The sequence below is a fragment of the Myotis davidii genome, unplaced genomic scaffold (genome assembly GCF_000327345.1).
Source record: "Myotis davidii unplaced genomic scaffold, ASM32734v1 scaffold46, whole genome shotgun sequence".
NCBI classification, from domain to species: domain Eukaryota; kingdom Metazoa; phylum Chordata; class Mammalia; order Chiroptera; family Vespertilionidae; genus Myotis; species Myotis davidii.
In genome coordinates this window covers 11,756,096-11,768,704 of record NW_006383006.1, presented here as the reverse complement: position 1 = coordinate 11,768,704, position 12,609 = coordinate 11,756,096, and the positions used below count along the sequence as shown (strand labels likewise).

The 12,609-nt window shown below is 40.9% G+C and overlaps 1 protein-coding gene across 1 annotated transcript in view; it reads right to left on the bottom strand.

Moving 5' to 3' along the window:
- Nucleotides 1-12,249, bottom strand: part of RYR3 (ryanodine receptor 3) — a 417,605-nt gene extending 405,356 nt beyond the window's left edge. The window contains 3 exon segments of the mRNA XM_015557536.1: nt 7,788-7,974; nt 10,335-10,411; nt 12,199-12,249. Coding sequence (XP_015413022.1) covers nt 7,788-7,974; nt 10,335-10,411; nt 12,199-12,249 — 315 coding nt within the window.
- Nucleotides 12,250-12,609: the final 360 nt, after the last annotated feature.

Sequence of the window (12,609 nt, the reverse complement as noted above, 5' to 3'; positions counted from 1 at the left end):
TCTATTCTTTATTTTTAAGTAAATTTCCTTTACTTTTATCAATGGTTCTGGGACCTTTGGCTTCTAAGTTGAGGCATAGTTCCTTCCCTTGGCCATGCAATTCACCTGTGAAAGCCCACCCACTTGTAGCCTGATCTTCTGACAATACCTATGCTCATGGGAGTGAGCCATGTTACTATCTGCTCTTCTTTCTAGAGAATAAAGTAAGTCTTGAGGTTCATTTTACTTATATAAGGCAGTGCCTCAGGCAGGGTACTTTTGGGAATTTTCTCCTTTAAGATTTATAGAAAAAAGAAATGAAACGAAAATACGCAACATGTAGGACACACTCAGATACTCTGTGTATGTGCATAATCACTCCAATTTACTGAAAGCCAGAACAAAGCATGCAGCAATTTCCACACAAAATCTAATAGCTATGAACACTGTGCCTTTTTCAAAAAGAATGCTGATAATATTAGTAGATCTTAATGAATTTAATGGGCTGACATTTAGATGGGTAAGTCTTTGAAAACAGATCACTTAAAGGCAAAAGACGTGTTTTTATAATTTAATGGTACATAAAGCCATATGAACTGTCCAGGACTCATTTTTTTAAAAATCATCCATTTCTTCCAGGTCCATTTAGAACTAAGTCATACATCATGAGAAGTATTTGCATGCCTACTGATGTTCCAGATTCTGTCTCAAGACCTGGGGTACAGTGGTGAACAAGACAGGCCAGGGATCTGTCCGCCTGGAGCTTCCTTGTTCTTTTTGAACATGTGGAGTCAAACTGGCTTGTGGTTTGCAAAAATGATATAATTGAAGACCCAAAGAATCTAAGACAAGAGACGAGAATGCAGGGACGGATGTCTGAGCTACTTCTCTTTCCTCCCTAACAGTTTTTCTGCCCCAGGAAGAGTTCTCCTGTATATGGTTCTATTAGAGGTGTCCCCCCTATATAGTAACTCTTGGATTTCTTGTCTAAATCCCTCTTTTCCAGAATTCTTGTCTCTATCCCCAAATCCAGAAAAAGGATTTGTTTGTCTTGTATCCCTAATGCCTACCAAAAGGCAAACATGTCACAAATGCTTGCTAATTGAAAGAAATGAAAGTCAGGAGAAATAGTGGATCAGATTGTGAGTCAAATCTAAGTGAAAATCTGAAGACTGAGTTCCCAAAAGCCGGGACTCAAAACCAGACACTGCTAGGGATCCTAGGTCCCGCATCATGGAGAGTCAGTGGACCCTGGAAAGCCATGCTTATTTCTGCTGACAGGACTACTCCTCAACACCCCCTGCTATGGCTGAGCTCAGGGCTTAGCTCTCAGTCTCATATGGGGTTAAGTAGGGTGTTGTGCACAGCAACTGCCCATACTTGAGGATTTCAATTTTGCCAGGCTTTCTATCAGGACACAATGAATAAACAGCACAAGGGAAGTTGTCTAAGGGCAGGCCATTCAAATATAAAGAGATTGCACCAGGCACCGGTTTAAGCACTTTATATTTCCTAAAGTCTCCAAAATCTCATCAAATTAGTTATCTGTTTGTGCCCAGGGCACAAACTGTACTGTTGGTGCCCAGGGCAGGCTGCCCCAGGACATCCCACAATGGCATAGTGATTATTCAGAATTAACATCCCTGGAGAAGCAGCAGGAGTGGGAGGAGCTCTCTGACGCTCCTCTGTTCCCCTAAATGCAGGAAACAAATCTGCCACAGGATAGGTGCCCTCCCTGCTCCTGAGGGCTGAGAGACAGCCTCATCAGGAGAGTTAAAAAATCCAGAGTCAAAAAGCCGATAAAAAGAAGCCTTGTAACACCCTCACTAATTTACTTCCCCAGCCCGAACCTGGCACAGGTTCCTTTCTAATGAGCAGCAACTTTTTTTTTGTCCTGTCAATTTCTTACAAATTTCCTGCTTTTTTGTCTAAAAAGTATTAAAGGCTGCCCAGTTTGATCATTTCTTGGAGTCTCATTTTATGATGTCAGCGTCTTACGATTCTCCCACGTGCACATATTAAATTGGTTTCTCTCCTGTTAACCTAGTCTTGTGTCAATTTTATCATTTTATTATTAGTCCGTCTGTAGGACTAATAATAAAATTAATCCTCCATCTCCCTGACAGTTTTGATAAGCCAGCCAGGAGAACTTCCCAGCTGGAGAAGTGCTTTTTTTCTGAGACAACTGCAGCTAAGAGATCTGGGTGTCTGACAATTCAGCAGGCAAACCGGTAAGCTTTTCTTACCTTCTTTAGCTCCTAAGATCTTTATCTGAGGGTCTCATTTAAAAAAATATTTTTTGTCTCTTTCTAAATTTAGACTAACAGGAGAAAACACTGGTGAAACTAGTTTCTTAGGCAAATGCAACTCCAGTAAAGATTTGGTTTGATATCCTCAAGATCCATCCATGTTGTTTGCGGATGCAATAGTTCATCTTTGATTCCCTGTGTTTTGAAACAGCTCCCTTATCTTTCTTAGGCTAACTCTGGCAATGAACTTTTGGATCTAATGAGGGCTGCATCCTTTGCATTCTTATGGGATGCCTCTTGTATCTGGTTAAACCATAAAAGGTCTATCGGTTTGAGTCGCTATTAAGATGAATAAATCATGCCCCTGAATGGCAAGAGATTGATCCTGAATTGGAAAAACTTCAAAATTGAGAAGAAAAAATTTTTTAAAAGAGGTATCATATTGATATAATGGCTAACCATTAAGACTCTCTTAATAAAATTGAAGGACAGAAATTAAAACAAAAATCAAAGTTGACTCATCTCCTTTCCTATTTGCCTTCTGACATTTGCAGATATTTGTAAAAAATCAGAACATTGGAAGAATAATTGCCCAGGACTTAAAAAGAAAAAGGGGGTAAAATGATATAACAGTTTGACTTAAAGACTCTTTAACAAGATAAAAGAACAGAAATGAGATTTCAAATAAAAATCCAACATAAATTCCTTAAAACATACACACACAAAAAACAAAAATAAAAACCTACCCAAATATCATTCTACAGGTAAAGACAGTTCAGCTAGGCTCTGACATGTTAAGTGACTGCAAGGAGTCAGATGGCAATTTTTTCAGTCCATCCATTATTCATTAATTTATTAAGTATTCATTAAATGCCTATTATATACCATGCATGGCTAGGTCCTGAGAATACAAAATACATCAAAGCTAGAAAGTGGCTATTTAAATCCAGTTCAGTGTAACTTTAAAACCTAAGTTCTTCCAACTATACTAAAGTTCCTCTTGTGATGAAACTGTTTCAGTAGCTCCTATAATTGACACTACCATCACTTAGTGATGCAACTTTTCAAGTTCTCACCTTATTGAGGGGCCGGGGGAGGGCTCCAGCTAGTTGGCTTTAATCAAAGAAGCAGCTTCCTCTTTCTTAAATAAAAGATAAACACTCAACTGTTTCTCAATTTTCTCAATGTTCTATCAAGTGAGCACAGCCCCTGGGCCATTCTCTCTGCTCCCCTCGCCAAGCATAGCCACACTCCTACCCCTAAGCCCTGCCATAAAAAATTCCTGAGCAACCTCTACATCTTATGAACAGATGAAGAAAATGCAAGTGTCCTCCTGCATCAAAAGTCTTCAGAGCTCTTGGCCAGCCCAAAAGCTAATAAAAACCCAATAAAATTAAAAGCATATGAGATGGGGTAATTCAATTAATTTAAGCCTCATTACTTGATTCATTTTGCTACAGAGATTAGAAGATACACCAGATCCTTCAGATGGAAAAAAAAAAAAAAAGAATAACTTCCAAACAGGAATGTCTGGCTCTGAATCCTTACTTGCAATAATTTCCATCTCAGTCATGTTTGGGAAAGCGTTACTCTCCCTATGGCTACATAATAATTCCATGAGATTTACATATTCCATGAAATTTGGAGCAAAGCACCTGGTCTATAATCCATCAAGATTGCTGTGGAGATGCCCCTTGTCCAGATCTATGTGGTCCATCTGATGACAAGTATCCACTGCTTCTTTAATGTTATTAGCCACAGAGAATATGGACCCCAAGGTCCTCATGCACCTTGGCCCTCACAGGCCTACCATCTCCCAGGTGGAGTATATGGGCAGGGTTGTAGGTCTCTGCTACCTGTGAACCCCCACCTTACCCTCCATCCTCTGAAGCAAGGTTTGGCCACTTAGCCTCACACTGTCCAAGCCTCATGGTCCATTCGCCACTTGGACCAACCAAATTTTCATCTCCATGAGACTTTGGAAAATAAGCCTCAGCTCCAGTCCAAGATAAAAAGAAGTCCCTGACCTCTAGGACACAAAGCACTTCTTGTCTTGGGGAGAAAGCAAAGGAAGAATTAATTCATTTTTATTCTATATTTTTCCCTAAAATGCTCTTTGATGAGTTTCAGGAGGACATAATAAACCTGGCTTTACTATAAAGCAGTGGGGCTAAACCCCATGTACACATGAGAATCCTCGGGAGCACTTTAAAAATATACTGATGCCTGAGCCCCACCCCAGTCCAAATGAATGGGAATCTCTGGGGAGGGGTTCTGAGTGCAGGTAATTAAGATCTCCCCAGGTGACTCAGGTCAGAGGTAACCTGGGGAAATCAGAGTAGGCCGGCAGATGTCCCCTACAGGTATGGAATCACAAAAAGACACTTCAGTTTTAGATGTAATAAAAGGAAAATAGTGGGGGAAAGATCAGGTATGGCCTCAGTTCCTTTTAATCAAGGATCCCAAAGAGGCCACTATTGACTTAAGACCCTCCAATCACCAAAGCCTATCCCATGTGCATGCCCCTCATTAGTTGTATTCCTCTAGAACAGGGGTGGGGAACCTTTTCTCTGGGAAAAGCCATGTGGATATTTATAACATCATTATCGGGCCATACAAAATTTTAATTTAAAAATTCGCCTGCTATGTTTGGTCAGACATTTAAATAACTCACCCCTAATGCCTTGGCAAAGCCAGACCAAATGATCCATATGGAATCATAGAATGTTTAGGGGAAGAGCACCTCAAAAGTCATTAAATCTAAACCTCTTGGGAGTTCATCTATAAATGTCAAGAAATTCATTTGCAAAGCACCAAAAGATACATAAAAACCAACTGAGACCAGCCAGTATTGCTCAGTGGTTGAGCATCAACCCTTGAGCCAAGAGGTCTCTGGTTGCATTTCCAATCAGGACACATCCCTGGAGTGCATGCTCAATCCCCAGTAAGGGGCATGCAGTGGGTAGCCAATTGATGTTTTCTCTCATTTATGTTTCTGCCTCTCTCTCCCTTTCCCTTCCTCTCTCTCTAAAAAAAAAAAATCAATAAAAATATATTTTTTTAGAAAACAGCTGAAAACATAAAATCAAGATGTAATACTATTTTGCACATTTCTCTTTCCAATGAAAACTTCCCTTGTCATGTGCTTGCCTGCTCTGCCTATAATTGTTCATTAACTAGTTAGTCCTCTTGGCATTCTGCAAGATCAATTCTTTAATCTTTATTAGAATTATTTATTCCTTTGGGATTCCCAGCAGAAAGTAAATTTATTATTCACCTGCAAATATGGGAAGGATTAATGATGGAAAATGGTAACCATCTATTATCCACTGCGGCCAGAACGAGACAGGGTAGCCCTAAAAATATATCTGAAGAGATTGAAATAAGATAGGAAAAAGGACTTACTGAAAGTGAGGGTTAAATGCTACCATAAATTATCAAAATTGGATTGCAGTTACTTACAAACAATACGGAACTATCTTTTCTGGGATTTGTAAAGTATCTAGTGATTAGAATTCTATGAGAACACATTCTATGAAAATACCCATTAAAAAAAGATTACTTTTGGTCCATTTACCCAACTTTAGAGTTTTGAGACTCATGCTCCATGAATGCATAAACTGTGTTTAATTCTCCCTCTACTCTGTTTAGCATGGCATTATGTGCACATAAATAGGTAATAACGTATTCTTACTGCTCTTTGTTATAACAAGGTAGGCTGTTTTGCCTAATACTTTTTTCTAGAACCAACATCCGGAGAATAGAATCCCGGGCCTGTTCTTTGTGACAATGTAACCAAGCCTTATCCATTTGTTCAATGATATTATCTCTGCTCCTACAGCCAATTGCTTACACTTCATGTTGCCACCAACCTCCTATTTGTATATCTGAGGACATTTTCTGACCCTGTCTTTCTGACCTCTCTGTGTGACAATGGACACTACCGATACCTTCCTTTTCCTGGAAATGTCTTCTCTTCTGTCTTCTAAGGGAATGCAATGATCTCCCAGTTGTCATCTTCTCTTCTTACCTCTCATTCAACCTCTGTCCTCAGGCCTCTGCTCTATTCACACTATTTACCTAGTGACTCCATCAAAATGACTAGTTTCAACTCACACCTTCTTCATTGATGACTCCTCAATCTCTCTTATCTGAGCATCAGATCTCTATGTTAGAATGAAGGCTGCTTGTTCTTCTCCATTTGGATATCCCTGACTCACTGTGAGTCAATTCATCCAAAACTCATTATCTTCCCTTTCCCAGACTTGTTCCTTCTCCACTCCCTGTATGGGTGACAGGCATCATCCTTCACCCACATACCCATGGCAGAATTCTGGAAGTCATCCACAGCTCCTCTTTCTTACATATCCAATTAAAATCTCCTTTACTTTCCCCCTCCTCCCCATTCCCATTGCCCTTGCCCCTGGAATTGCAATGGCTTCCTTACTGAGCTTGGCCTTCTGTTTCACTCCTCTCCATCAACCCTGCATGCTCCTGACAGAGTGATATCCCCAGAAGACAAATTTGAGCATCTCACTCCAGTGCTTAACAGCTCAAGTGGTTTGCCCATAACTCAAATTTTGTGGAGAGAATTCAAATTCTTCCTCTTCATCTGGCTCCTGCCCTCACCTCCACAGCCTCAGTTCCTACCTCTCCATCCTTAGCCCTCCCCCCCTCCCCCCATAACTCCAATCTTAACCTTCAGCCCGCTGGAGCTAGTAGCTGAAGTGACATGCTTTTCTTTTACCTCTAAGCATTTGCAAACACTGTTTTAGCCTAGATTGCCTGTCTCTATCACACTCCTCATTTTCTAAGCCATCATGCACTTCACCTAACCTGGAAAGGCCCATCACACACTTCTGTAGTACTCTCGGCAGCTTTGTCTGCCTCCCTCTGTTGGCTGTTAGATCACTGAAGACAGGGAATATATCTGATTCATCTGTGTGCCTAGAACAGCCGTGGGCAAACTACGGCCCGTGGGCTGGATCCGGCCTGTTTGAAATGAATAAAACTATTGAAAAAAAAAGACCGTACCCTTTTATGTAATGATGTTTACTTTGAATTTATATTAGTTCACACAAACACTCCATCCATGCTTTTGTTCCGGCCCTCTAGTCCAGTTTAAGAACCCATTGTGGCCCTCGAGTCAAAAAGTTTGCCCACTCCTGGCCTAGAACAAGGCCTTGCACAGAGGAGGTGCCCAGTAAATTCCCAGTGAATGGATGATGGAGTTTAGTTGGCCCAGGGTCTTAAGATTAAACTCAGCATGTTACACTGATATAGTCACAGTTTAATTTCTACCTTTTAGTATTTAGACCAGGTCATTGGATGGCAAAGTAGGTGGAAAGAAAAGGCCAAGGTTACATGCAATGGAGTAACAGACTGATTTAAACCAAGTCTTACAAACGAGTGTCTCAGCTGCCTAGTCTGGCCAGTTACAGGCATACCTCGTGCTCCTTCACTGTGCTTTCTTGTGCCTCACAGATGTTGCAGTCTTTACAAATTGAAGGCAGTACCCTTCAACAGCAAGATTACAACTTGCTTTACTGCGATACTCACTTTATGGTGGTAATCTGGAACCAAGCCCACAATATCTCTAGGGCATGCCAGTACTTTGACTGAGAGTGCTCGGCAGTCTAACTCTGGTTTCTTCGCCTCCAGTCTTCTCTTTGCTGGAAACTCCTTGCTGTCAGAAGCCCTGTTTTTCAATTCTCCAGTATCTTCACTTTGTTGAGTGAACCCCAACCTCGGAAAGAACCGAAGGACCAGATGAGGTGATGTCTCCTGGCCTTGAGTCAAATTCCCATGATGCCTGTTCAGATTCTGACTTATTGCCAATTTTCAGGGGCAATTCTATCCTCCAAGCCTCCTTCTGACAAGAACCCAGCAATAACTCATTCAAAATGAGTCACTTGTTTACCTAGAGACCCTCAGAAAGAAGACAATGGAAAGGAGAAGCCACGTCAGACTCATTCCTTTCCAGCTGAGTCAAAGGGTTAATCATTTGTGTGCTCCTTTATGTGCAAGTTAAGCATATGTTTGCCTCTCAGCTATGAAGCTAATGCTTCCTTTAGCAATAACATCCTCATTTCTTTTCCTTTAGGTAAAAATTCATGAGCTCAAATCCGTGTGACTATTGCAGAAACACAAGGACAGTGCAACACCACCTGCTCATTTTCCAAAAATAACAGGGTCTGCGATATAAAGACAGTCAACATCTGCATACAGATGCACATTTTTAGGAAGGCTAAATTGTCATTGTTTTTACTAGACCGATTAAACCTAGAAAATTGTAATATGCTCTACTTGAGATTTCTGCCTTTTTATGGACAAGCAGTTAACATATAGGACTTTCTCATGCAGGCCATCACGGGAGCAGATGCTGTCTACCACTTGAGATGTGATATGTTTTATGGAGAGATTGCTCTAGAGAAGGAAGCTATAAAAGGCCCCCAAACAGCTAAAGGTAACCACTAACAAAACTGGAAAAACTTGCAGAATCAGCTGCATCTAGGCCAAAATCACAGATAAATGGATATTGAATGCCTAAAAGCCATCTAAATAGTAGTTAAGGCTTTGTTGTTTTTTTCTACAAATCTTGCTTTTAAGATGGCACTTAACCTTCTCAACTTTCTTCAATTTAAGTTGACAAATGGATGTTTTAATAAAGGTCTTAGTATATTTAGAGCTTTGAGATAGAACTTGTGGCTTCACTATATTCCCCTTTGAAGCTATCACCTACCATTCAAGTCTTTGACCCCAGGAAGAAAATTCTAGTTTCAATAGCAGCAAACCTCATTGGAGTCTTTGAAGAGAGGAAAGAAGACAGAGCTGAGTGCCCTGGGCTCTGTGACTCTGGAGAGTTCATATGGTAAGTTACACATCCAGAGAGAGAAAGCCTCCATTGGCACTAATGCATTTTGCTGCAGGTGTTTATGCAATCATGGTTCAAGCATTAAGAAGTTTTTTAAAATCTGTCTTGTGCATTGACTGATGTTGCTACTTCAGTTTTCATATGAAACCCATTACAGCAGAGCAGAGAAGAGTACCAGGCTCTGAAGTCAGACTGGCTGGGTTGGAAGCTTATCTCTGAACTGAGTCATGTGGCCTTGGGCAAACTGTATTTACTTCTTGCCACAATTTTTTTTTAGTTGTGAAATGTAAATAATAATTTCTTTGTGCATTGTTTGAGATTAAATGAATTGGTAAATATAAAACCCCTGAAACAGTGCTTGCACCTAACAAGCACTCAATTGATAATAGTATTTTGTTCATATTACTATTATTTTATTGAAGCCCTTTATGAATACTCAGCATTCAAGGGTCTCTGTCTCCTTATAACAATAGACTACTCTGATCTGTACAGACATATCACTGATGGCTCCAAAGTTACAACCACAAGTTAGAAGAAGAAATTGGGCTAGTGTTTTATTTTTTAAAATTATTTATTGTTTAAAGTATTACATGAGTTTCCTTTTTCCCCCCATTGACCTCTTCCCACCATCCCCTCCCTCAAGCACAAGCCCTCACCCTCCTAGTGTTTTTTGTTTTGTTTTGGTTTGGTTGCTTTTCTTACAACTGAGATGCCACTTGAAACCTAAATAATATGCAATCCCCAATAGATTACTTTTTTTTGGAAGTTAAAGGAAAAAAAGTCTTCTTTCTGCCCTACAATGAATTGCCAACACCCTGGGTATTGACACCCACCAAGACTGACTCAAAAAACAACCAGAAACAACTGTTCCACTTTCTTTGTGCCCCATCCCTACCCCATAACCACGCTTGTCCATTCACTCCAAATAAAGGTGAGATTATTTTCATTCTTTGAAGTCAGTCCTAATTCTGGGGAAGATGCAAATAAACATGCCCTGGTCCATAAGGTTTCACCCCACGCTCCAGTTCTCGCTGATTGCTGGAGTACAAAGGCCCTTTCCTGTCCTCCAATCAGACATCCATTGACCTAGACAGTTTGATTAAGTCTGTGATCATGATTTAATAGAAAAAGAACCAAAATGAAATTGCAAAGTCCCCGGCTTGAGAGCTGATTAGATTACTTGCTAGCTTCCTGGCTTTGGGTAAGTCCTTACTACAATGAGGCTTACTTACAATGTGAAGTCAATAATGCCCGAGTCAAAGACTATTGTGAGAGGTACGTAACCTTGCGTGGAGATGCATTCTATAAACTGTGAAATACAGGACAAGCATAATAAATACAAATCAGTCAAGTTCTTATCTGTTTATTTTTCAGTCTCCCAGTCTGCCTGGGGTTCTACTGTCCTTGCCCTGTAACCCCTAGCTCCTGACTGGACTTGATCTCTGGCTTCTAAATCTTCTGGGCTCCCTTCTCCTCAGCCAAGTCACAGATGCAATAATAATCTTGGAATTAATGTCACCTGTTTGTCTGCCTCATCATCTGATGTACAGTCTATTTTTCCAAGTTTTGTTTTCTGTTTCAGTTTGTACTCCTCTTTTTTGACAATCCTGACAACTTCTAACAGAGCTATTCAGCCAGTGGTGTGCTTCCATTCAATTTCTATATTTGAACCTCTACTAGGCAAATGGAACTGTTACTATCTGAAAGGTGTATGGGGATAGGAAGGGATGAAGAGGAACAGAATAGGGTGCAGGTTTGAGGCAATGACTGCCAGAGATTGCTAACTGCTGGGGAAAAGATGAAAGAAGCCACCATTTCCTGAATGCCTATATAAACCAGTTCTGTGAGAGGCACTATATAAACAGAACTTCATGAAATACTAACAATAACCTCACATGCATTTTACATGTAAGAAAACTAATAGGGTTCACAGTATACGTCATCAACCCCTAATCCACACAGTGGTAGCGATGAAATAAGAATCTAGGTCTGCTGGAATGAATCAAGAGAAAAGTCAGCTCGTCTCTGCTTCTCCTCTGCCAGCTTCAGGTTGCCTCAGCCACCTCAACAAGTCTCCAGTAAGGGCTACAGGGCAACTTTATTCTGCTTCATTCAGAGATCACTGCAAGTCTCAAAGAGGATGGGCATAGGCACTTGAATTTGTGAGCTGGATAATCACGAAATATGCAGCTTACCCTGGAGTAGTGAGAAGCTATCGGAAAAGGAAATGTATGGACTACAGTCCTGTGGTTCAGAACATGGATTCTGGAAGGCTTTTCTTTTCTGGCATCTACGTGCGAAGTGGGCCTGACCAGGACTGAGTGCTTCTGCCGTCTGAATAAAGGCTACATATTAGCCCATAAACTGCCACTGTATTCAAACAAATGAACTAAGAGACCAGGCCTTGCTACACTCTGTCCAGTAATAAGCAAGGCCACTTCTGACTCAATACCATCCAAGTAGTTTCCTCCATGGACTCCGGACCCTGTAAACTGCTTTGGGGAAATATTTGACTTAGGGCAGCTTGAGACGAGGACAGGGTTTGGTGGGCCTTCATTTCATGCACACAGGGCGGGGCTTGGTGGCACCCAGTCCCTCTCCTCTTTGCCTCCAAGCCTTAGGAATCAATCATGTGTTATAAACTCGCCACCAGACTCTTAGCCGACAGACTCAAGATCCAATTATATAGCTGGATGTCTTCTTTATGCAGAAGGGCATCATAGAATCTCAGATTCTTGATCAGCCTGAACCCACAAACCCTTGCTCGGGAGAGGCCATGTAGGGTGAGTGATGCCCTGGGATTCTTCCATTTGTAATATTCCTGCTAAGGTGTCAACAGAACTAGTTCCCTGCTGCCTCATTTCTCTCTAGGTCAGCCACAGTAAGGATAAGTGGACTGAGGTGAGAGAAATCTTGGGGATACTTTCCTCACTAGTAGGGAATGGTAGGACTGCCCATAAGTACACATTCAAAATAGGTTGGATTTCCTTTTGGTTATTTCTCCACCTAATCCAGAACCTATTGCACTTCCCAATTGACCTTTGTCCCCCTCCTCCAAAAATGTTAGTGTCTTTATGCTTCCTTCTGGCTCAATACCTTAGTTTTATGCCGGCATGGGCACCCAGTCTTTGGAGCAAAGAGATCCATGTTCCCAAGTTGCTGACCTACTCCCTCACACCTTGTCAAAAAGTCTATGCTCTTGATGATAGCCATTCAGGCAGGTGTGAGGGACATCTCACTGTGGTTTTACTATGCATCTCTCTGATGACTAGTGATGTTGAACATCTTTTCATATGTCTATTGGACATCTGTATGCTCTCCTTGGAGAAGTGACTGTTTATTTTTCTGATGTTAAGTTGTCTTGAGTTCTTTATACATTTTAGATATTAACCCCTTATCAGATGTATCATTGGCAAATATCTTCTCCCATTCAGTAGGTTATCTTTTTTGTTACTGTTGATGGTTTATTTGCTGTACAAAATCTTTTTAGTTTGATGTAGTCCCATT